The sequence below is a fragment of the Rhipicephalus microplus genome, unplaced genomic scaffold, assembly GCF_043290135.1.
Source record: "Rhipicephalus microplus isolate Deutch F79 unplaced genomic scaffold, USDA_Rmic scaffold_15, whole genome shotgun sequence".
Taxonomy (NCBI): Eukaryota; Metazoa; Arthropoda; class Arachnida; order Ixodida; family Ixodidae; genus Rhipicephalus; species Rhipicephalus microplus.
The window spans coordinates 18,249,497-18,273,816 of record NW_027464588.1 but is presented as its reverse complement, the minus strand read 5'-3'; the positions used below and the strand labels follow the sequence as shown (position 1 = coordinate 18,273,816).

Genomic DNA, 24,320 nt, shown 5'->3' with positions numbered 1-24,320 from the left:
GAGAGATAGACCAAGCCTCGCTCACGTGCTCTGTCATTGCACCAAGGCACAAAGCACAAGGGGCCATGCAGGACTACCAAGGAAGAGTGCGAATGAGCTCTACGAAGCTTGGACCTCGAGGAAAAAGTGCACACGACACAGTCGAGGGGCAAGGCGTCTCTGTTATGACATAGCAATTGCGCTCTCTGGTCTAAACACACACACTGAAAGATATCGATGAAGTCTTTAATCTGTACAAGTACAAAATAATTACATACAAACACATTAAAAAGGTTTTGCAATACTGGTGTTGTTAAAACAAAACTACATCCAATATTCAGATCAATTTTCCATGCACTGCTCGAAACGGTCGATCTGAGAGTTTGGTTGGCTTTGCACAAGCTTGCTCACTTGTGAGCGGTACTTTACTGTGTTTATTCCTCAGAATCAGAATAAGAGCAAATAATTATCAAAATTTCGTTTGGTGTGCTTCTATCTGAGCCTTTGAAAACAGCTTATTGTACGTCTGCATGAAAGTATCTTCACCACTGGCCAACTAAGTATTTCTAATGCTACTCCTGTCTTACAACAAAATTGATTCAAATATTCAGTTTAACTTTCAACACATTACTTTAAATAGTTCAATAAGTGTTTGGGTGGCACAAGCTTGGTTGCTCGTGAAAATACTTGGCTGTGTTTATTGCTCAAAAGCTAAATAGGAGCAAATAGTTCTCAAGATTTTTTTTCTTGTGGTTTCATCTGAACCTTTGAAAACTTCTTGTTGTACGCATTCATATACCACATCATTCCAACTCAACAGCTAATGGTCACGATACTCATGTCTTGCAAACAAGAGTGACTCAAGTTGTTGTTTTGAGCTTCCATGCATTACTTGAAAAGGCTGACAAGAGTGTTTAGTGGCACAAGCGTTCCTCTTCCTGATACTTGGCTGGGCTATCAGAGAGAAGGTGTACATTAGCAAATATTTCTCCACGCTTTGTTTTGTGTGCTTCCAACTGAACCTTTCAAAACGGCTTGTTGTATGCTTGCATGTACAGCATCATCCCCATTGGTCAGCTATTTGTAACAGTACTCTTGTCTTGCAAATAAAAGGGGCTCAATTTTTCATTTTGAGTTTCCATGTATTGCTTGAAATGGTTCATGAGAGTGTTTTTGTGGCACAAGAATGCTTGTCTGTGATACTTGGCTGTGTTTATCACTCAGAATGTGGACAAGAGGAAATAATTCTCCACGCTTTCTTTTGTGCGCTTCCATCTGAACCTTTCAAAACGTCTTGTTATCTGCTTGCATGTACAGCATCATGCCCATTGGACAGCTATTCGCAATGATACTCATGTCTTGCAAACAAAAGGGGCTCAATTTTTCATTTTGAGTTTCCAGGTATTGCTTGAAATGGTTGATGAGAGTGTTTTTGTGGCACAAGAATGCTTGTCTGTGATACATGGCAGTGTTTATCACTCAGAAGGTGGACAAGAGGAAATAATTCTCCATGCTTTGTTTTGTGCACTTCTGTCTGAACCTTTCAAAACGGCTTGTTGTATGCTTGCATGTATAGCATCATGCTGATTGGACAGCTATTTGTAACGGTACTCATGTCTTGCAAATAAAAGGGGCTCAATTTTTCATTTTGAGTTTCTAGGTATTGCTTGAAATGGTTCATGAGAGTGTGTTTGTGGCACAAGAATGCACGTCTGTGATACATGGCAGTGTTTATCACTCAGAAGGTGGACAAGAGGAAATAATTCTACACCCTTTGTTTTGTGCACTTCTATCTGAACCTTTCAAAACGGCTTGTTGTATGCTTGCATGTATGGCACCATGCCAATTGGACAGCTAATTGCAACGGTACTCATGTCTTGCAAACTAAAGGGGCTCAATTTTTCATTTTGAGTTAACGCGTATTGCTTTAAATGGTTGATGAGAATGTTATTGTGGCACGAAAATTCTTGTCTGTGATACTTGGCAGTGTTTATCACTCAGAAGGTGGACAAGAGGAAATAATTCTCCACGCTATGTTTGGTGCGCTTCTATCTGAACCTTTCAAAACGGCTTGTTGTATGCTTGCATGTACAGCATCATGCTGATTGGACAGCTATTTGCAACGGTACTCAAGCCTTGCAAACAAAAGGGGCTGGATTTTTCATTTTGAGTTTTTACGTATTGCTTGAAATGGTTCATTAGAGTGTTTTTGCGGCACAAGAATGCTTGTCTGTGATACTTGGCAGTGTTTATCACTCAGACGGTGAACAAGAGGAAATAATTCTCCACGCTTTGTTTTGTGTGCTTCTATCTGAACCTTTCAAAACGGCTTGTTGTATGCTTGCATGTACAGTATCATGCTGATTGGACAGCTATTTGTAACGGTACTCATGTCTTGCAAACAAAAGGGGCTCAATTTTTCATTTTGAGTTTCCACGTATTGCTTTAAATGGTTGATGAGAATGTTTTTGAGGTACAAGTATTCTTGTTTGTGATACTTGGCTCTGTTTATCACTGAGAAGGTGGACAAGAGGAAATAATTTTCCACACTTTGTTTTGTGTGCTTCTATCTGAACCCTTGAAAACAGCTTGTTGTATGCTTGCGTGTATAGCATCATGCTGATTGAACAGCTATTTGTAACGGTACTCATGTCTTGCAAATAAAAGGGGCTCAATTTTTCAAATTTGAGTTTCTAGGTATTGCTTGAAATGGTTCATGAGAGTGTGTTTGTGGCACAAGAATGCACGTCTGTGATACATGGCAGTGTTTATCACTCAGAAGGTGGACAAGAGGAAATAATTCTCCATGCTTTGTTTTGTGCACTTCTGTCTGAACCTTTCAAAACGGCTTGTTGTATGCTTGCATGTACAGTATCATGCTGATTGGACAGCTATTTGTAACGGTACTCATGTCTTGCAAAAAAGGGGCTCAATTTTTCATTTTGAGTTTTTACATATTGCTTGAAATGGTTCATGAGAGTGTTTTTTGGCACAAGAGTGCTTGTCTGTGATACTTGGCAGTGTTTATCACTCAGAAGGTGGACAAGAGGAAATAATTCTCCATGCTTTGTTTTGTGCACTTCTATCTGAACCTTTCAAAACGGCTTGTTGTATGCTTGCATGTACAGCATCATGCCGATTGGACAGCTATTTGCAACGGTACTCTTGTCTTACAAACAAAAGGGGCTCAATTTTTCATTTTGAGTTTCCAGGTATTGCTTGAAATGGTTGATGAGAGTGTTTTTGTGGCACAAGAATGCTTGTCTGTGATACATGGCAGTGTTTATCACTCAGAAGGTGGACAAGAGGAAATAATTCTCCATGCTTTGTTTTGTGCACTTCTGTCTGAACCTTTCAAAACGGCTTGTTGTATGCTTGCATGTATAGCATCATGCTGATTGGACAGCTATTTGTAACGGTACTCATGTCTTGCAAATAAAAGGGGCTCAATTTTTCATTTTGAGTTTCTAGGTATTGCTTGAAATGGTTCATGAGAGTGTGTTTGTGGCACAAGAATGCACGTCTGTGATACATGGCAGTGTTTATCACTCAGAAGGTGGACAAGAGGAAATAATTCTACACCCTTTGTTTTGTGCACTTCTATCTGAACCTTTCAAAACGGCTTGTTGTATGCTTGCATGTATGGCACCATGCCAATTGGACAGCTAATTGCAACGGTACTCATGTCTTGCAAACTAAAGGGGCTCAATTTTTCATTTTGAGTTAACGCGTATTGCTTTAAATGGTTGATGAGAATGTTATTGTGGCACGAAAATTCTTGTCTGTGATACTTGGCAGTGTTTATCACTCAGAAGGTGGACAAGAGGAAATAATTCTCCACGCTATGTTTGGTGCGCTTCTATCTGAACCTTTCAAAACGGCTTGTTGTATGCTTGCATGTACAGCATCATGCTGATTGGACAGCTATTTGCAACGGTACTCAAGCCTTGCAAACAAAAGGGGCTGGATTTTTCATTTTGAGTTTTTACGTATTGCTTGAAATGGTTCATTAGAGTGTTTTTGCGGCACAAGAATGCTTGTCTGTGATACTTGGCAGTGTTTATCACTCAGACGGTGAACAAGAGGAAATAATTCTCCACGCTTTGTTTTGTGTGCTTCTATCTGAACCTTTCAAAACGGCTTGTTGTATGCTTGCATGTACAGTATCATGCTGATTGGACAGCTATTTGTAACGGTACTCATGTCTTGCAAACAAAAGGGGCTCAATTTTTCATTTTGAGTTTCCACGTATTGCTTTAAATGGTTGATGAGAATGTTTTTGAGGTACAAGTATTCTTGTTTGTGATACTTGGCTCTGTTTATCACTGAGAAGGTGGACAAGAGGAAATAATTTTCCACACTTTGTTTTGTGTGCTTCTATCTGAACCCTTGAAAACAGCTTGTTGTATGCTTGCGTGTATAGCATCATGCTGATTGAACAGCTATTTGTAACGGTACTCATGTCTTGCAAATAAAAGGGGCTCAATTTTTCAAATTTGAGTTTCTAGGTATTGCTTGAAATGGTTCATGAGAGTGTGTTTGTGGCACAAGAATGCACGTCTGTGATACATGGCAGTGTTTATCACTCAGAAGGTGGACAAGAGGAAATAATTCTCCATGCTTTGTTTTGTGCACTTCTGTCTGAACCTTTCAAAACGGCTTGTTGTATGCTTGCATGTACAGTATCATGCTGATTGGACAGCTATTTGTAACGGTACTCATGTCTTGCAAAAAAGGGGCTCAATTTTTCATTTTGAGTTTTTACATATTGCTTGAAATGGTTCATGAGAGTGTTTTTTGGCACAAGAGTGCTTGTCTGTGATACTTGGCAGTGTTTATCACTCAGAAGGTGGACAAGAGGAAATAATTCTCCATGCTTTGTTTTGTGCACTTCTATCTGAACCTTTCAAAACGGCTTGTTGTATGCTTGCATGTACAGCATCATGCCGATTGGACAGCTATTTGCAACGGTACTCTTGTCTTACAAACAAAAGGGGCTCAATTTTTCATTTTGAGTTTCCAGGTATTGCTTGAAATGGTTGATGAGAGTGTTTTTGTGGCACAAGAATGCTTGTCTGTGATACATGGCAGTGTTTATCACTCAGAAGGTGGACAAGAGGAAATAATTCTCCATGCTTTGTTTTGTGCACTTCTGTCTGAACCTTTCAAAACGGCTTGTTGTATGCTTGCATGTATAGCATCATGCTGATTGGACAGCTATTTGTAACGGTACTCATGTCTTGCAAATAAAAGGGGCTCAATTTTTCATTTTGAGTTTCTAGGTATTGCTTGAAATGGTTCATGAGAGTGTGTTTGTGGCACAAGAATGCACGTCTGTGATACATGGCAGTGTTTATCACTCAGAAGGTGGACAAGAGGAAATAATTCTACACCCTTTGTTTTGTGCACTTCTATCTGAACCTTTCAAAACGGCTTGTTGTATGCTTGCATGTATGGCACCATGCCAATTGGACAGCTAATTGCAACGGTACTCATGTCTTGCAAACTAAAGGGGCTCAATTTTTCATTTTGAGTTAACGCGTATTGCTTTAAATGGTTGATGAGAATGTTATTGTGGCACGAAAATTCTTGTCTGTGATACTTGGCAGTGTTTATCACTCAGAAGGTGGACAAGAGGAAATAATTCTCCACGCTATGTTTGGTGCGCTTCTATCTGAACCTTTCAAAACGGCTTGTTGTATGCTTGCATGTACAGCATCATGCTGATTGGACAGCTATTTGCAACGGTACTCAAGCCTTGCAAACAAAAGGGGCTGGATTTTTCATTTTGAGTTTTTACGTATTGCTTGAAATGGTTCATTAGAGTGTTTTTGCGGCACAAGAATGCTTGTCTGTGATACTTGGCAGTGTTTATCACTCAGACGGTGAACAAGAGGAAATAATTCTCCACGCTTTGTTTTGTGTGCTTCTATCTGAACCTTTCAAAACGGCTTGTTGTATGCTTGCATGTACAGTATCATGCTGATTGGACAGCTATTTGTAACGGTACTCATGTCTTGCAAACAAAAGGGGCTCAATTTTTCATTTTGAGTTTCCACGTATTGCTTTAAATGGTTGATGAGAATGTTTTTGAGGTACAAGTATTCTTGTTTGTGATACTTGGCTCTGTTTATCACTGAGAAGGTGGACAAGAGGAAATAATTTTCCACACTTTGTTTTGTGTGCTTCTATCTGAACCCTTGAAAACAGCTTGTTGTATGCTTGCGTGTATAGCATCATGCTGATTGAACAGCTATTTGTAACGGTACTCATGTCTTGCAAATAAAAGGGGCTCAATTTTTCAAATTTGAGTTTCTAGGTATTGCTTGAAATGGTTCATGAGAGTGTGTTTGTGGCACAAGAATGCACGTCTGTGATACATGGCAGTGTTTATCACTCAGAAGGTGGACAAGAGGAAATAATTCTCCATGCTTTGTTTTGTGCACTTCTGTCTGAACCTTTCAAAACGGCTTGTTGTATGCTTGCATGTACAGTATCATGCTGATTGGACAGCTATTTGTAACGGTACTCATGTCTTGCAAAAAAGGGGCTCAATTTTTCATTTTGAGTTTTTACATATTGCTTGAAATGGTTCATGAGAGTGTTTTTTGGCACAAGAGTGCTTGTCTGTGATACTTGGCAGTGTTTATCACTCAGAAGGTGGACAAGAGGAAATAATTCTCCATGCTTTGTTTTGTGCACTTCTATCTGAACCTTTCAAAACGGCTTGTTGTATGCTTGCATGTACAGCATCATGCCGATTGGACAGCTACTTGCAACGGTACTCTTGTCTTACAAACAAAAGGGGCTCAATTTTTCATTTTGAGTTTCCACGTATTGCTTTAAATGGTTGATGAGAATGTTTTTGAGGTACAAGTATTCTTCTTTGTGATACTTGGCTCTGTTTATCACTGAGAAGGTGGACAAGAGGAAATATTTTCCACACTTTGTTTTGTGTGCTTCTATCTGAACCCTTGCAAACAGCTTGTTGTACGGATTCATGTACCGCATCATTCCAACTGAACAGCTAATGGTCACGGTACTTACGTCTTGCAAACAAGATTGGCTCAAGTTGTTGTTTTGAGCTTCCACTCATTGCTTAAAATAGTTGACAAGAGTGTTTAGTGGCGCAAACTTTCTTGTTCCTGATGCGTGGCTGTGCTATCACAGAGATGGTGCACAATAGCAAATAATGCTCCACGCTTTGCTTTGTGCACAAGATGCTCATGTGCTGTGACGTGAGTATCGTTACAAATAGCTATCTAATGGGGATGATGCTGTACACGAGAGCGTGCAACAAGCCGTTTTCAATGGTTCAGATGGAAGTGCACAAAACAAAGCGTGTAGAATTATTTGCTATTGTGCGCCTTCTCTGAGATAGCCCAGCCAAGTATCAGGAAGAAGAGAGCTTGTGCCACCAAACACACTGATAAACCATTCAAAGCAATGCATGGAAGCTCAAAACAACTTGAGCCCCTCTTGTTTGCAAGTCAACAGTATTGTGACCATTAGCTGTTCAGTTCGAATGATATGGTGCATGAATGTGCATTGTTTGATATGTGTTATCTGAGTAATTGTGTGACACAAACTTGTGCATTTTCTGCTTGCCCATTTTGAGTTTTCTTTAAAGGCCTAGAAAACGTCATTTGAAGACATCTCTCTCATTTTATTGAGGGATGCAATCTTGCAGTGCCATGCAAGCATGGTTTAAAAAAAAACGTTGGTGTAGTGTAACTGCTGAGAGAATTCATTCTTCCATGAATTGAAGAAAAGTGTCTAGTGTTAGCCCTCTTTATTTACTTTAAGGAAGTCTTACACTTATAAAACAAAACCAAGAAATACTTTCTGTCAAGCTTGTATTTCCGTATTATGATGGCAATCGAGTCTTATAACTTGTGAATTCTTGTGCGTCGCTTCGACATCAGCATGTTAATATTGATTAGCACTCATGAGAAAAACTGGATCCTACGCCAGCTAGGAGTCACATAGAGAAGCATACTGGGTTGTTTCTTGTTTAACTTATTATTAACAAGATTGTTAGTATCTATTACTCATTTTGTTTTGCACACTTATGCATGGGCATCAGTAAGGGGGAAAAATGGGGTAGTCGTCCCCCGCTAGCCTTACTAGCACTTGCACCCACTCAAGCTATGGCAGTGCTTTCGCCCTACACCAGCCATTTGCACCGCTCAAGAGAAAATGCTGCCGATGACCATGCACTTATGGCACCGATAATACAGTTTTGTGTGAGAGCTGATCTCAAGGCACGTGCTCCTGGGTCATGCGCCTTCGCTGTCTGCGTTGGAGGCGTAACCGATAGATCGAAGACGAGAGAGTAAGCGCGGAGTCTGTAGATATGAAGAACGACTGCAGCCTCGTTTTCTTCCTCAGTCACGCAGGCTGTCTCCCCACCCCTCGCTTTCGTTCCTTATGGGTGAAGTTTGTGCGCATGCAGTGCGGCAGGCTTCGATTGTCGTAAAGTGGCTGAAGGCGTTCCGCTTAGTTCGCGGCTCCTTGAACGCACATAGTGGTGTGCGTGAAGCTTAAGCACTGGCAGTTTTAGTGGCAACATGTAGCGAATGAATGTTATGTTTCTACAACTGCGGAGTGCATGTGGCTGCAGTTAGCATTGCTTTAACAAGAAGCTGCGCGTAGAATTTGCGTTAAGTAATATCGTACTTTCGTAGAATTTTTGGTTAGTAAAAATGGAGCGTGTCTGGAAAAAGTGCACTAGAAATTGTTGTGGCTAATACGAGAGGGATCCCTTTTTGGCCACGGGGTAAAGCATGTGCTATGACAGGAATCACTGACTTGCAGCTCTAGAAACATTAAAATTGTGCCAGCCATGTAAAACTCTCGGTGTTTGGTTGCCATAAAAGTTGCTGAGGGATGTGCAGGCCAGTCTCGTGCGTTAAGCTGTCTCACGTTTTAATTGTTCTTCCTACTAGCAGCACTTTAACGAAGCTCCACGTTATTCAAAACAGAGCTTTACGCATAATTTACAACTTAGCCAAAGATAATTCTTCTCCACAGCTCAGCTGTTTTTACACTACTACTTACGCTGAATTCTGGCATATGCATATACAAGATAAAGAATATATTAATGCTCACAGACACAGTAAGGTCAGCTGAATACTCATCTATGTAACAATTACGGCTCGTGAAAAAGTTCTGAACACCACACACTAATTACGGGGCCCAGACGAGAATATCTCTACCATTACCCTGTGTATTGAACAAAAAATAGTCAACATCTCGCAGATCTGCGCTTTATGCTTTAGTCGTTATTCTAGAATAACACGAATAAATTTTATCTTTCATGTGTTTTTTATTCTGTTGGTCTCCTCGAAGTTGGGTGTACTGGTCGTGTTCTTTTGGCGATTATGTTGCGTATGTACGCCAGTTAACTTATGCCGTCACGGCATGCTGCTGAACAATAATCCGCTGGGAAGCTTAGTGAAGTTCAAAAAAGCTTTTTTTTTCACATGCTCTCCGCTGTAGGTAGGTCCAGTTTGTTACTGCGTCGATGAGAATCAACGGGATCATTGCAGAATGCTTAACTGCCATTTGCATTTTTGCGCGACCGAATGTTTACGAGCCATAAGTCAACGCTACCTGACAGCCGCACTACGGAAGCCAAAATACAAATATTTGGTTGCGCGAAAAAAAAATGTTGAGACCAATCAAACTTACTGCATGCTTTTTATGCGCGCAAAAAAACGTGAATTTATGAATTTGAAATTGTGTCAACGAGTTTTCTCTTTCTCGCCAGCTTCGAGTTTTTTTTTCATTGTAACTTCAGGAGAGTCGGTTTACGACAAGCGGCCAAGACAAGCCCATTTCGGAGTCATTCGTCGTCAGTATGGCGCTTGCAAGTTGTGCGATGGAGTTTGTTGCTTGTCTTGTGCTACTGGGTTTAGACGTTTCCTGTGTGCCGTCTTTATGCCTCTTCGAACTGTGCGGCAGGTGTGAAACAGATGTGGTTCAGTAAAACCGTGAAGAGTCATTTGAAATGTGGGGTGCACCAAAAGTCACGTTCGTCGTTTGCGGAGACGGTTACCGCGCCGTTGTGGACAACCTCGAGAAATGCTTCATTTCGCTGAGCGTTGCCGGTATGGCAAAAAAGGCCTTTATCGGCAAAGTGAGCCGGGTAAGGACATCAAAAAGAGCTGCTGTTACAGGAATGTCCACCTTCTTTGAGGTGAGTGTCATTTTATTTTCCATGACGTTTTCGCTGGCGTGCGTTTAGGCGAACAAAGGAAGGCACAACGAAAACATGTTTGAGTGCGTATCTGTTTTATTTTTTATGTGGCACATTTTATCCGTGTGTTGTGTATGTTGGCATGCTGCAGCTGATACCGCACGCTTGTGTCCCATGGGATCTTTCGATCGCAATCATGACCGATCTGGATTAAAATGTATTATGTGCGGCTGCAGAGTGACATAAGTTGTAGCTTGCACTGTTGATCGCGATCAAAAACCACATTCGGGTCGGCCCTGATGGCGCTGGAAATGTCCGGTGTGACACCGGTAGAGTTATTATTATATGAACAAGTTGACGTCGCTATTCCTGATGGCCAACCTGCACTACATTGCATTTATTTATTGTTCGCATGTAATAGTCACGCATTCTACGTTTTCATTTTTGTGTGGTTATTTATAGTAGCCTGCTCTCCAACTTTATGGGTTCTCTGATTAAACTATATTTACTGACCTCGTGCAGATGGAGAAAAAAACGACTCGCCGTGCAACACAATCTTTTCTACCAGAGTGACTGTGAAAGGAACGTCCGAACTTGGAAGGTAAATGTGGTTTAATAGTAAAACTGATCGTAACAACATATACAAAATGCTAACTTCCAATGTCCTGGTTGCTTTCACTAGCCGCACATCTATACAATAGTCGCTCATTCAAGTACATTTGTGCTAATTGGCTAAGCAAGGGTCACTCATTCTATGTTGCATTTTTTTCCAAGTTCTGTTCGGTCGTAAAGTAGTAACCAGAGCGAAAATGAAGACTGCTTCATTTGAAACGTTTAGGTACTTATACCAGCTACATCTGTACATATTTGCCATTTTGACTCAGACTTTTGTCAGTGTGTAGCAGCCACTCAATAATTTATTTATTCACAATACTGCAGCCTAGCATAGCCCAAGCTGCAGTGGAATTACAAGAAAGGAGAATGGTACAGAAATAATCTATAACAATACTGGCACCACACGTAAATAGGTCAGTTTTGCCAGGATGATTCTTACAAAGAAAAAGAACAGCACTAATAATTAGCAACCACACTTTTGACTTAGTAATGTAAGAGTCACAGTGATTTAGTATTCAGCCCAACAAATGCTGATCAAGGGCTTCATCAGAACTGTCTGCCTTGCAACTTCCTTTACTCTCCGCCTAGAAGTTCAGTAAGCGAGTCTGCATCAAGCAGCAGAGCGAAGAACAGGACTGGGTGAAAGCACAGGCCTCCTAGCCAGCATTTCATGTTAGCAAAAGTATGGCAATCATAGATAGCTAAGGTAGGTCTGTATGGTGTTGGGCGACTGAACTTCCCGCTGCTTCCTCTGTGGCCCCATGTTGTCATGAAAAAAAAGACAGTGTCACTTATGACATCTCTCTTTGCTTATTCTTAATTGCGTTCTGTAGACATTTGAGAGTTAGACCTACAATACTGCAGTGAGGGTCATGCCATGTCCCTCATGCCATAAGTGAAGCATAAACTTGCAAACGCTCATGGGATGCATGCAGTCTGCACCAGCTACCATTTCAATGGCTCTCAGTGTGCTGCATCACTCCTTGAGTATTGGCATTTATCCGTGTCACTCGCTTTCTTCGTGGTAACCCGACGCATATGCTGCAAATTTCTAGCACACAATAGCACGGCCGCACCTACGACTGACCACAAAAGAGAAGCATGTGCTGTGATTGCCAAATAATATTTTAATTTGAAGTGGCGAACGACCGACTGTATGTGCTATCACAATTATTTGTTTTCTTTTAAGTGGCGTGGCCTTGGTTTTCACGTCTTTGAACTAATTTTACACTTGCAAATTAATGCACATCACCGACTAATGTGCTTATTTTTACGTGTTTGCTTCAGTGAGGGCGCTCAGCTGTTTTTGCATTTGCAATTGAAACACTGTGTCGCTGTCTCAGATTGTTGGATATATAGTATCTTGTACCAACGTTCACCATGTGCAATGAGTATCATATGTTACTAAAACTACGTGTTCAGCGGTGACGGCCTGGTAAAATGTTCAAATGTGCATGAATGACAGCGACTTTTATTTAGTAAAGTCGAGCTTCTTAGGCGTTTCGGCATTGCATCGTTTTGGTGAACAAGCTGGTCTAGGCGATGCTCACCTCACAGTCAGGTACCGTGTTTGTTAAGCCTTGTTACCTGTCCTGCTCGCATGTGCACCAGATCAGGTATGAATAAATTGACTACTACGGAATGAATCCTTGGAGAAACCGTTGAAATCACTAGCAATACATTGTATACCTGTTCTATAAATAGAATAGTAGAGCGCCCTTTCTTGTCTGCATAGCATTACTGACACATCATTTTTTCCAACTGGTGCAAAGTCGTCGCCTTCTTAACCACTACTAATTGTGTATACATCACTGCGATTGGTGCCGTGGATTCCACGGTGTCACCCCTGGCATGATATTGTGTGGCTGTTGGCTGCTCTATCTTGCTATTTTCTGTATCAAGCTCAGAGCTGGCTGCACGTTGCATAGCGGCCGTGCATTTTAAAGCAAATGCCGCATGCTTGTCGTAGCTGTGTAGATAGTGATTGTGGTTGTGATGATAAAAACTACACATCCAAATGACTTTTGTACTTCAGTCTTGGCGCCTTAGATTCTCTTTTGACGTGTCAATATGTTGATGGCACGTAGTCAACCTGCCATGGATCTTTTCTTGGAGCGCCTGTACATAAATACCGAATGTATCAAACGAAACCATCCATTCAGGATTGTCGATAAATATTACTTACCTTACGCTAGGCATCCAAAGGCTATACCACTCACCATATCTCTCCACAAATTCCACTTCAATTTTATATCTTTGATCCAAGGAAATCTGAACATTTTTTCCCGTTCGGCACTATTTTCGACAGCTGCACAGCCGACTATGATTGTGCAAATGACTAGATTTCAACACAATTGAAAGAAAAGCCCTGTCTACGTCTCCAAAAGCGTGGCCAGCGAAACAGCGTGCCATGGATATCTTTAACTAGGAGCCAATACAGATGGCAAATCTCATGAGTCTTTGTAGGTTTATGCCTCACCTATTTCATGAAGGAAACACCACCATTTATCTCCCCAAACATAGCAGCCATGCACTTCTTCTTGGAGAAGGTTCACTTGAATTTCTTTGCGCTCATCGGAATGCCTCCACTGTTTGTATTGCACCTTCAGTTCTGGAGTACATCATGGTAGTGCCAGAGAAATGTCAAAATGGCACCCGTTTATCGTTTTGTTTTCATGACCAGTCAGCATTTTAGGAACTGACTGCACGCCGTTCGCACCACTAGAGTCTCACTCTGTGTCCAACCATGGTATACCATCTGTGCTGTATTGAGCTGACTGCAATATTTTGGGAAATGAATTACTCAGCCCAAAAATTCTGACCCAATCATTTTCCCGAACTATCTGATCCGTTCAGTGAACAAAATCATTGTTTTACACTTGCTTCATTCCCAGTCAGTCTGCATTGTAAATATTGTGCATCATGCTTCTAATTTCCTACACTATTGCAGTGCTTTGCTGTCATGTATTGAAAGTGGTGCTGTACACATTGCTCAATATTCGATGAATTTCAGCTGCACTGCACTGCTCAGCACCCTGAAGTGAAATTCTAGCTCACACTTCACACTTATTCGAGGCATGCTTACATGGGTGCTTTGTGTCAAGAACTGAAAGCTGTGACCTCATAGATAGACAGGCACACTAAAGAAATCGTACAACACATATGCGTGGCATCATGAAATTTTAATTGCTTTTTATTTGGGGGCCATTTTGACTTTGAAAATTGTAGGCATTGTATTTTATGAGCTAAAAATGTATCTCTGGAGTGTCAACATTCCAAAGCAAGCTTCTCAAGTTATACTCATGCTGACTGTATGTTTGTTACGTTCATGAAGCAGTTAATTTTGTAATGATTTGCATAAATTCATGTGGCTAAATCGCTGCATAAACATCAGTCTGCAAATATGATGTGCAACTATTGCATAGTTATAAATTAAGGAGCACATGCAGCTGTTGCGGTCAGCAACACAGCAGACAGTATGATATTCAAGTGAATATTCACGGCTACCTATGAAGTAATATATGACTTAGTAAGGTAGTTAATGCCACTCTAGTTTTGAGGTACGTGTTACTGGAAAGTACAGACATCGTAGTATGTTGCGTTTATCGAAATATTTTCAGCAAGTGCTCCTGGAGTGTGAATGATAATTCGACAAGGTTTGAAAAGTAGGCCCTTGCTCAGTCATTGGTCAATATTTAACGTGAAAGTGGACGAATCACTGAGAATAAAAAATTCACATCTGTGCGTCTACTTAAGCACTTTCTTAAATGCCCATACATACACGACTTTATTTCGCATTCACTCGGCAAATAGAAACAGTGAAGATGGTGGTAGAGGAGAAGAGGCTACTTATTTACCATCTCTTGAAGAAAGTAGGGAGGTGCTTGCTCTGTTAGGAGTGCTTACTCTGGATTTTATGGCATTTAGACCATCTCTACTGAGTGGTAATATTTTGGGTTTATATATACACTCCCAAGACCCCCCCACCTCACCCCTCCAAAAAAAAGTCGCAGAAGGCAGCGATTCAAGAAAGAAAAAGAGCCCTGTAAGATCGCTCTGGCAATTAGAAGCTTGTTTGATTGAGCCTCCTCCAGAAAATTTTTACAATGGAACGAGTGGATTGAGCAACTAATAGAGGCTTTGGAGGAAAGGAATGGCAGACTTCAGAACCCCTCTCAGCCATAGGTCGGCAAACTCCCTCACAAGCCGAGTCACTCAAACTCGGATTGGGCCATAAATGAGAATCTGAATGAGCCATATGTGCAAATACATTTTGTGATTGAGTGAGCTTCACATTTTTTTTGGTCGGCCTTTGCTTTCAACACACCTTCGACAATTTAAAGATAGAATTTTCGGTGAGCCTGTAGTTCGCGCTCTCTTCTTTTTTCATTCATCTATAGTTAACACTGGTCGATCTGCCCTATGTAGGTATGGCCGAAGCTAAAAGGAACATTTTACTTTACGCCTGTATGGTAATCAACAAATTTTTTGGTGTGTTTACGAAACAAATGTGAGTCCAGCTTTTTGTCCCCTCTCATTGTTTTTCAGCATTACTTTATATCTCGCCTAGTACCTAGTCTATTGGTGGCCATAATGCATTGATGTTGTGTCTATTTATCACTTTCTTTAGCCCCTGAGCTATGTTATGAATGTAAGGACTACCGACGACACGCCCGTTACATGCTACGCTTCTCGCTTATTATATTCACAGAAGTCCATCATAAATCTCTACCAACAAGCTCAGCTGTCCATCACTCTAAGTTGCAAATTTCTATAATGTAGTGAACATTCTTTTTCATGATTTCTTAATACCTATTATCTGTCACCCCTTAGGTTTCAGTCATATCCTACTGGTCAGGCTCCTTCGGCACAAACACTGCAGCTGCTGCTACCACCACCACGGCCAATATTTCACTTCAGCCATTGCTGCATCACAACCAGTATTACAACTTCTGAGCCACTACCACAGTCCTTCCCAATGATGCCTCACTTTGACAGGGCTTCACATGCTTCCAAAGGAAGCTATCAGGCAAGTGTGTACTGTTAAGAAATTTAGCTTTCAATAGCATTGATGTTTTCAATGGGCAGAAATATTGACAAGTCTGCCAACTTCATGCTTCTTGAACAGGGTTGAACCTACGTGTGTCTGTCAGTGTAGGGAACCAAGTGTAGGTGAATTTCAAAGTAGCTTATTTTCATTTTATTTTACAATACTGCAGGCCCCTTCTCGGGCCCATGCAGGAATGGGTTGAACTTGAATACACAAAAATGTGAGGAAAATAAATAGACCTTATCTACAAAGCAGGTAAGAGCGATAAATATGCACATTGTACAGTAAGCAAGGTGTTCATATAAGTTTTGAATTCTGTTCATAAATTTGACAAATGAGGAGTTCACAATATCAGCGGGCAGCATATTCCATTGCGAAATGGTGTGCAGAACTGAATAATATTTGTAAGGGTTATGTTATTAATTTTGTGTATGAAGGAAGCAGGGCAAGCAAAAATTAGAAGAAAGTACTTTTTCATTGTTTACTAGATATGAAAGCAGATTCTTTTTCCACAATTTTCATGTACTATGCAATCCTGAGCAAGTGCTCCCACTATGGTGAAGGTGACGAGAGTTGGAGGGGGGGGGTTCTTTCTCGGTCTTGCATCAAAAATCAAGATTGTGGTGAAAAAGTCGCATGTGCTTCCAACGAAACTGATACACTTTAATAAATGTGCATGAATTCACTATGAGTCTGCAACCTCGTTGCGCTTCTAAATAAAGAAAGTGAAGGAAACTGCAGAAATGGCAGGAAGGCGGGGGGGGAGTGCTTGCTCAGTTGTTCATGCATGTTTTAAATATCTTGAAAAAGAGAGGATGGAACTCGCTTAGGTGGGGGCGCTTGCTTGAGATATTACACTATTGTCCTCATCCTACGTATCTTTTTTATTCAACTGAAAAAAGCGACCTGAAAGCAAATGGCCCTTTTACATATGGTATACTTGTAGCTTATTTTCTTTGTAAATTGACGAAAAGCATGAAGCTTAGCATTTTTTAGCGAAAAGAAAAAGCTAGAAAAAGCTGTCCAACTAGCAATGTTTACGCAGTTACCAAAGTCAGACACAGTGAAATAGATAAGGTGGCACAGTAAAAAAATAGGTCAGCACAGAGAAAACTGCAATTTTCATTGCATAAGTAGAGCTCCATCTTCTCGAAATGGCATTTTTTGTTATGTCAGTATGATAATTTTGAAATGGCAAAGGATGTCATGCTGATTGTGCACATACTCAAGCAACACATGGTGGTGAACTGAACTGAACTTGATCCTTTAGAATAACTTTCATTTGATCTAAAAGAAAGTGTGCAAAATGTCCAAAATCTTGTACAGGAGCAAAAAATGCAATTTTTTAAATAAAATAAACCATTCTTTGGTTCGGTCAATAGAACACAAGGCTCTGAACAAATTAGTATAAACTTCTCGTTGCTACCATTATTACATGCTTAAAAATGATTACAATTGGGTAAAAAATACGTGGAAGTCCGGGACTAGCCGGTCTTCTCTAATCGACACAGTGCTCTGAAATAAGGCAGTGTTTACATACACCCGCAGAGCTGTCTTATTCAATAATGGCAAAGTAGATACATGGTGCAGAAAAGTTATTGTCGCTACCCCTTCATTGGAGGCAGTAACCGGGTAGACTGCAATGGCTGACTTAACAGCCCCCAAAATGCACTGCTAAAACTTGAACAGTTTAACATCAGGTCCTTTTAGCAGGGGTGCAACAGCTGCGCCAATCGCGCCAATTTGATACAATTCCCGATTGTTGCACCGAGCTGCGCCAAACCCGTGAAATTGTTAAAATTGCACCACGCTGCGCCAAAATGCCCAGCCAGCCTAAATTTTTTTTTCAGGTGTACTAATTGTGGTGAGCGATGCAGGCCATGTCGGCCACCTGCAGCTTTGCGCCATCAGTCAAAGCGCGCAGACCCGAAGTAATGTGCCTAGAATATACCTAAAATAATCTTGCCACCCACCCTATGCTCGTGAGACGTGATCGACCAGATAAAGTAACAACACTGCATGCCTATCGGTCTGCTGACCACAACAGATACGTATCGGCGGGACGTCAGAACTTTAAAACAAAAATGTGTTGGTGTAGCCACCAACCCTTCGCGAAAAATGTAAGTTCTCTTGCCAGAAACGCGGCTATGGCTTATTAAGGCTCGAACAAGTTCGACGTGCTGCAAATGCCGGCGTTGATTACCTTAGCAGTGGCACATAACAAATTTTGGCTGGAAGCTGAGTCCTTGCCACGGTCTTGGCGATAGATATCTAGTACCGTCGCCGGGGCAACGGGCGTGCGCCGTTGTTACTTTATCTGGTCAAACTCGTCTTGCAAGGTAGCTGAAGCGGCACATAGCCCCTGGCTGAAAAAGGTGGGTTGGAGGGGGGTGGTGAGTGGTTAGAAAGTTTGTTGACTTTGGTTCTAAAGCTGCTTGAGTCACCTTTGCCGCGCTAGACCGGTGCCCGCCAAAAATCGTGTTGAGATTTACAAGGGGCTGTTCGTGATACTGGGACACTTCATATTTTGCTCAGTTACTCATGCATTTGTACACCGTTAAATTCTGAGTACCAGTATAATTACCGACGTATAAATAAGCCACTGGCAATCATTTGAAGCAGTGTGTGACATTTAAGCTTCTCTACAGAAATAAACTAAATTGTGCGCAATTTTTTTTCACCACCTCTAGTTCTCGTTTTTACTAATCTTCCAAATTTCAAGCTCACAATATCGGCAGATTGATATTGAAATTCTCAGAGTTTGTCAATTGATTTAACAGGTGCAGTAAACGCTAATATGGACATTATATTGGTTCCTTAGCGAGGTGGTTCAAAATACTACCTTCATTGAAATAGTAGTAAATACTATGCTCACACTACGTAATTTAGGTTATGTTGAATTGTTTATACATGTTTTTTCTCTAAATGTAAGCCGCCTTTTCTATAGTGCTCCAAATTCGCTATGTCATGATAAAAATGCATGTTCTTTATTTCCATAACCAGCTCCGAACTTGGAATTTAGTGCTCCAAAAGTTACATTTTGCTGCTCCAAAAATTGCTCCAAATGGTATTTCGGCTGTTGCACCCATGTTTTAGCACGCCAGCAAATGCCGGTTGGAGTCCAAAGATAAAGTCTGAGCTCAGAGTTTTGTTACAAGCATGAAACAATGAAGGAAATAAGAGCGATTCGGAATGCTATACAAAAATTAGCACTTAACTCTTCAGATTCAATTTAACAAAACGAAACACTGCTTAAAGTCAATGTCAGTGCTGCTGAGAGTGAGTGGGTTTTTGTGCTGTCGGTAGTCTCAACGAATAGAAAGTGCTGAGAGCACACCACGTAAACAAGCCGTGTAGCGATATTTATCCAAATAGCACACACCAGCACTCGTAACTGCGCCCTTATGTTCAATGGTAGCAGCTGTTGAAAGTGTTCATATAATTGCCATTGCAATATTTTATTCTAAATGAATGGCTAGTTAAATCACTGGACAACTCAAATGGGTTTAACAATGATTGTGAAACAATGAAGTATTGCTCATCACAAGCATGAAGCTAAGGCACTCCAGAATATTCAATCCTTCAAGCAATGATTTCATCAACACCCCGACTAGTCCCTCCATGTAGACTGCAGTATTGACCAGGGGCTCTCCTGCTGCAGTCGGTGAATACTTGTTACTCCTCAGTGTCACTGTGTGAGACTCTGTTTCAAAACACCTCCTCAGTGACTGCACAGCATCATCTATAAAATCTTCATCATAGACTGACTGACTGATGCCCTAATAAGGTGCTATTAGGAGCTGTTTGGTATGCTAAACATCACACTGCATTGTTTCAAATTTTTGCTGGCCAGTGTTTTTCTCGGCAGCGATGTAAGATGATCGATGGTACTACTTAATAATGTAACACTTCTCTGGACAACCGAAGAACTCTTCTATATCATAACACATTGCCTTACCAACTAAACCACTTCTGCATTTACCCTGTCTCTGCGTGCTTATATTGAGCAGCACCCTGCATAGGTTAAAAAGAAATCTGCGAATCATTCACACTCACTCATAAAATATATTTTTTCTTTAGGCCTTACTAGTAGACTCAGACTCGCAGCTTAATGCAAGTGTGACAAGTCTGGTGAGTCGACTTCCGGGCTCGTTAAAATATGATGATCTTCTCCACACATGGTTTCAATGCTCCTTAATAGATATATGTTGTATAATCGGTGCTCTAGTTGATGATCTTTTCCACACATGGTTTCAATGCTTCTTAACAGCAATGTGTTGCATAATTGGTGCTCCCGTTACAGCCTTTCAATCTCAGACCTTTATATAGTGACTGCAACCCAGTAAGGTAATCTCTATTCAAAGAGATGGCTCCTCAGATATTTTATGAGAATGTCCCGGGAAGAAATTCACAGGAGGGCATGTCAAAGAACCTCGACTCCCACCACCCCTCCCCTCCTTGTAGTTCTGGCCTCTCAGCTATAAATATTGAGTCGGTGCACAAATGCTTGTGCATTGAGATATGTGTGAGCTGTGAAAATTGAGAGCTCAAGGCGCAATTCCATGTGCAGGGAGGCCGCTACACTGCCACGAGACACTGCAAGGTGCCAGCTGGTGCACCTATTATGCAATATATTGCTTTTATGGACCACTGAAACTATAGGTGAAAAAGATAATCATATTTTAACGGACTCGTAAGTTGACTCACCAGACTTCGTCATTGGTCACTAACAACACAAAAACCCTTCACTCTTGGGAGCACTCACATTTGCTTTAACCAGCGTTTTGTTTTGTAGAGTTAAGTTAGATTGAATCCAAAAGAGGTAACTGCTAATATCGATTCTCAATTGCTATAATTCTTGAACAAGGGTGCCAATAGTTGCCATTTTCACCCTGGTTCGAGGAATATTGACATGACTCATCCATGCATAGCAAAACAAAGGCAAAGCCTTGAAATGAATAAGTTTCTTGCATGCTTTTCTCGTAGCACTGTAGCGGCTTCCACATGACATTGTGTCCTGAGTTCTCATTTTTTGGGGGGGGGGCTTTTGCACCAGCATTTGGTGTGAAGCATGCTGGCCATTGTGCGGTGCCTTCTTTCAGAGGAGGGTGCAGGAGCATGCATGCTTCAGAGAAACACCTATAGATAGCTCGTGTGGCTGCAAATGGCTCATTAGGGGCTGTGCTTAGGCGCTTCTTTTTTAATGCTGTTTAAGTGCTCATTTGTGTCAGCTGTGGTTGCATGCTTGTGTGGAATCACCTTATCTTATGGCTGACTTAACTATCAAATTTTTTTGCTTTTCGGGGGGCAGCACCCAGTGGGGGGACTGCCGCTTACAGTTCTGGCCGTCATAAATAACAAAATAGGCAGCTGTGCTTTGTTTTGAAAATTTTTGTTTGCTGTTGATGTATTAATACTCATCTCTACCAGTTCCACGACATTCCTCATGCAGCTTGAATATGCCATTTACACTCCTGCTGCTTGCACTTATCTTTTTATATCCATGCACCGTATTTGCTCACATAATAATTGCATTTTCTTCATTTTTGGATAATTTACTGATTTAAAGGTGTGGTTTGTACAGTGGGTAAAGTTTTGGAACAGGTCGACTAAATTGAAAACTGGAAGCTGGAATTGTGATGACTACGCTGTGTCATAACAAAACCATATCAGGTTGAAGAGTTCCTACCTTCATGTTACAGGCACATGTTCGCATTGCCTTGTAATGAAGAAGCCCTGAAAAGCCTTTCCAAATAATCATCAAATGTCTTCATTAGAGAAACTTATTCATCCCAAATCGACTGTTGGAAAAAATTTTGCAATCTGCGAAGTACTAGCGGACCTACAGGAATTCGTCACATGCTTTATGTGCTTTCTTTCACCTTTCGTTCGAGTGAGCTCACTCAAAGCCACGCAGGAGGGGATGACTGGGGGTCAAGAAGCAATGCCTATTTATAAACGTGCGTTCTGAACTTGAGCTCTTTTATTTTTATTCCCCCCCCCTTTTTTTCTTCAAACATGGGGCTTCTTCTCAGTGTAATCACAAACAGGTGCACGGGCATTTGGCAGCCTCCGGTTTCGGTTGTACACATTGCACTTGAAGCGCAGTCAGTTGAATTTGGAGCCTTATTTGTTCAGGGGAAACAGCGTTTTTCAGGTGACTGATAATAAATTATGAATAACAGGCTGCCTGTTGCTGTATTATGTCTGTCTCACATGCTCTCAGGTGCCTCGACTACCCTCGGCAGCATTTTCTGACCATGCTCGAAAAGGGTTGCTGGGCCATTTAAATTGCTTCATGAAGAGTGTTGTGTATACTATACTGAATTTGTGAAAGAAATGCCCATTTTAGCATGCCTAATTCCAGTATATCTGCCATCTGCTACACTTTATAAGAACAATTTGAAAACAATTTAAGTGATGACAGTAGATGATCGAGGCCCTTAAATTGCTGGACATTAAATGTTACCGTCAAGGCACTCGAAAAACAGGAGGAAAAGGTCTCTCTGGTGCAAGTGTGCCCTTAATTGGCTATGCTTTATACGGTTTTGCCTGCTTCAACATCATCAAAGTGCTTGAAGAACAAGAAGAATAATTCTCTGTGGCACGAGTGTGCGATAAAATGCTCAACTATTTCTGGTTTTTCCACTTCTCTTGAACTTTATTGTTATAGTATGTGTGCCAAAGTGAATTCTAATAATGAAGTGTGTGTGCAAATTGAATAATTTTCTGAAATTTCTTGAATACTTCTAGAATTTTTTTCAAATACTTCATGTGAAATTCTAGACAAAAGTTGGAGGGGCTTCCAAAGTTTATTCTTATGAGATGAAAGTCTTTCTTTTGGCAAAATTGATAAGTATTGGTAGGGTGGCGTTTCGTAGTTGCCTTATAAAGAATAAGGCAATGCACAATTGAATTTATGTATGCTCGAATGTGTTTATATGCACGATTTCACGCAGCCGAGGAGTTGATCAAATTTCAGGTCACAAACCACTATAAATAAGCCCTTGCCTCTGCCACACCTATCATCTCCTTGTTAGAATCAGCCTTTTCTAGAGTCAGTACATTTGTGACCGTAGCAGAGCCAGAAAGGCAGCTTTCACGCAATACGAGTGTGATGAGGTGAAACATTACAAATTTGGAGGGTCCCTTTCAGTCAGACATTGACCCGATTTTGTCTCTGGTAAGTTATAATAGTTCAAATAGCAAAATTTGCAGTACGAATTGAATCAAATAGCAAAGATTATTCAAAAGATACTCAAAAATATGAATATTTGCAAATCCCCTACTCACTGTTTACTTCACATTTTTCACCACATTTTTCGTTCTCAAAAGAAAAGACATGTGCCCTTCTAAATGCTGTGCTAAGGCCACAGATCACAACTCATGCACGTGCCTAGAGCTCCACGCATATTCTTCTGTGAGACCTTCTATTTACCTGTTTGAATTCAAAATTGTGGAACCTCTTAGATCAATTTTCACTATCGAAACTTTATTCTTTCAAGTAGTTATGCTAGTAAAGTTTAAGTGTTAAAGCAAAAATTTGAGAGTGAGTGTAACGATGTTAACTCCCACACAAGAAAAAAGGATCACAGAGACATTTTTCCCCTGCAGGTTCATTTAAGAGGCAGAAGGAGGAGCAGTGGGCTTGGCTGCGGTCGTGATGCAAGGAGGCCACAAAGCTCCTGTGGAGTGTCCTTCAGCTTCAGAACAAGAGCCTCATAGTAGCCCCGTGTTGGAGTGTTTGTGCATCAAGAGGACAAACAGGTGCCGCTGAACGGGGCCCTGACAGTGAGAAATTTGGAGGTTGTGGCTAGTGATTATTGCTTAAAGAGGTACTGAAGCAAATTTTTGTCTTGCAGTATTAACATTGCTGACAGCCTATTAGTCACAATGTGGCGGATTGCTTGCTGCAGCATGGGACAGATGGACAATTGCTGTCTGTTTAATACAGACTAGTTTTATCTTGGCACAGCTCTGAGAACACGAGCCACGGAATGCAACAAATGCCAGCTAGTGTACTAAATGGTACACATAAAACGGGGCTTCCAGGTGTAAGCACTTGCACAGCAGGTCTATCAATAGTGAAAGTGGGCGGTGACAACCGACACAGTAATCAAGGCGCTGGGGCAAACAGCTCCAGCTCGGCGCTTCTGGCTTAAGAGATGGCCCACCATGGCGTATTGTTCTTCCTCCTTAACACAGAACACTGACGCACTTCCGTGCTGCCTGCGTTATGTGCTCACATTTTTTGCTGCTGCATATGCAGCACAATGTTGTTGTCGTCAAGTTGATCGTTCTCGTTTGGGTGCAAAGATTTTCTTGGGGCATCCTCACGCTTCACATGTTTACATTAGGCATGGACACAGCAGTCACTGAATAGTAGCCTGCTAGAACAAGTGGGGCCAAAAGGCAACAACGACTATGATGTCAATAATGTAGCTGTGCCAACTCTGAGCTCGGCAACAATGGTGG

The 24,320-nt window shown here is 41.2% G+C and overlaps 2 protein-coding genes and 1 long non-coding RNA gene across 8 annotated transcripts in view; 1 reads left to right on the top strand and 2 right to left on the bottom strand.

Annotated features, from left to right (window-relative positions):
• The window catches only part of LOC119185467 (uncharacterized), a 631,054-nt gene that overhangs the window by 539,917 nt on the left and 66,817 nt on the right, over positions 1-24,320 (bottom strand). The gene's annotated exons all lie outside the window — the stretch shown is intronic.
• Positions 1-24,320, bottom strand: part of LOC142784697 (uncharacterized) — a 69,661-nt gene that overhangs the window by 5,808 nt on the left and 39,533 nt on the right. Inside the window, exon 8 of one of the 2 annotated variants that reach the window (XM_075883189.1) lies at positions 10,693-23,630. The exons of the other annotated variant lie outside the window; for it this stretch is intronic. Within the exon in view, the coding sequence (XP_075739304.1) occupies positions 23,565-23,630 (66 nt within the window). The 3' untranslated portion in view covers positions 10,693-23,564. Of the gene's footprint in view, positions 1-10,692; positions 23,631-24,320 lie in introns of those variants that run through there. 2 annotated transcript variants of the gene reach the window in all.
• On the top strand, positions 7,176-16,721 carry LOC142784698 (uncharacterized). The gene is made up of 2 exons (XR_012888733.1): positions 7,176-10,781; positions 15,629-16,721. It is a non-coding gene; the product is annotated as an uncharacterized LOC142784698 (long non-coding RNA).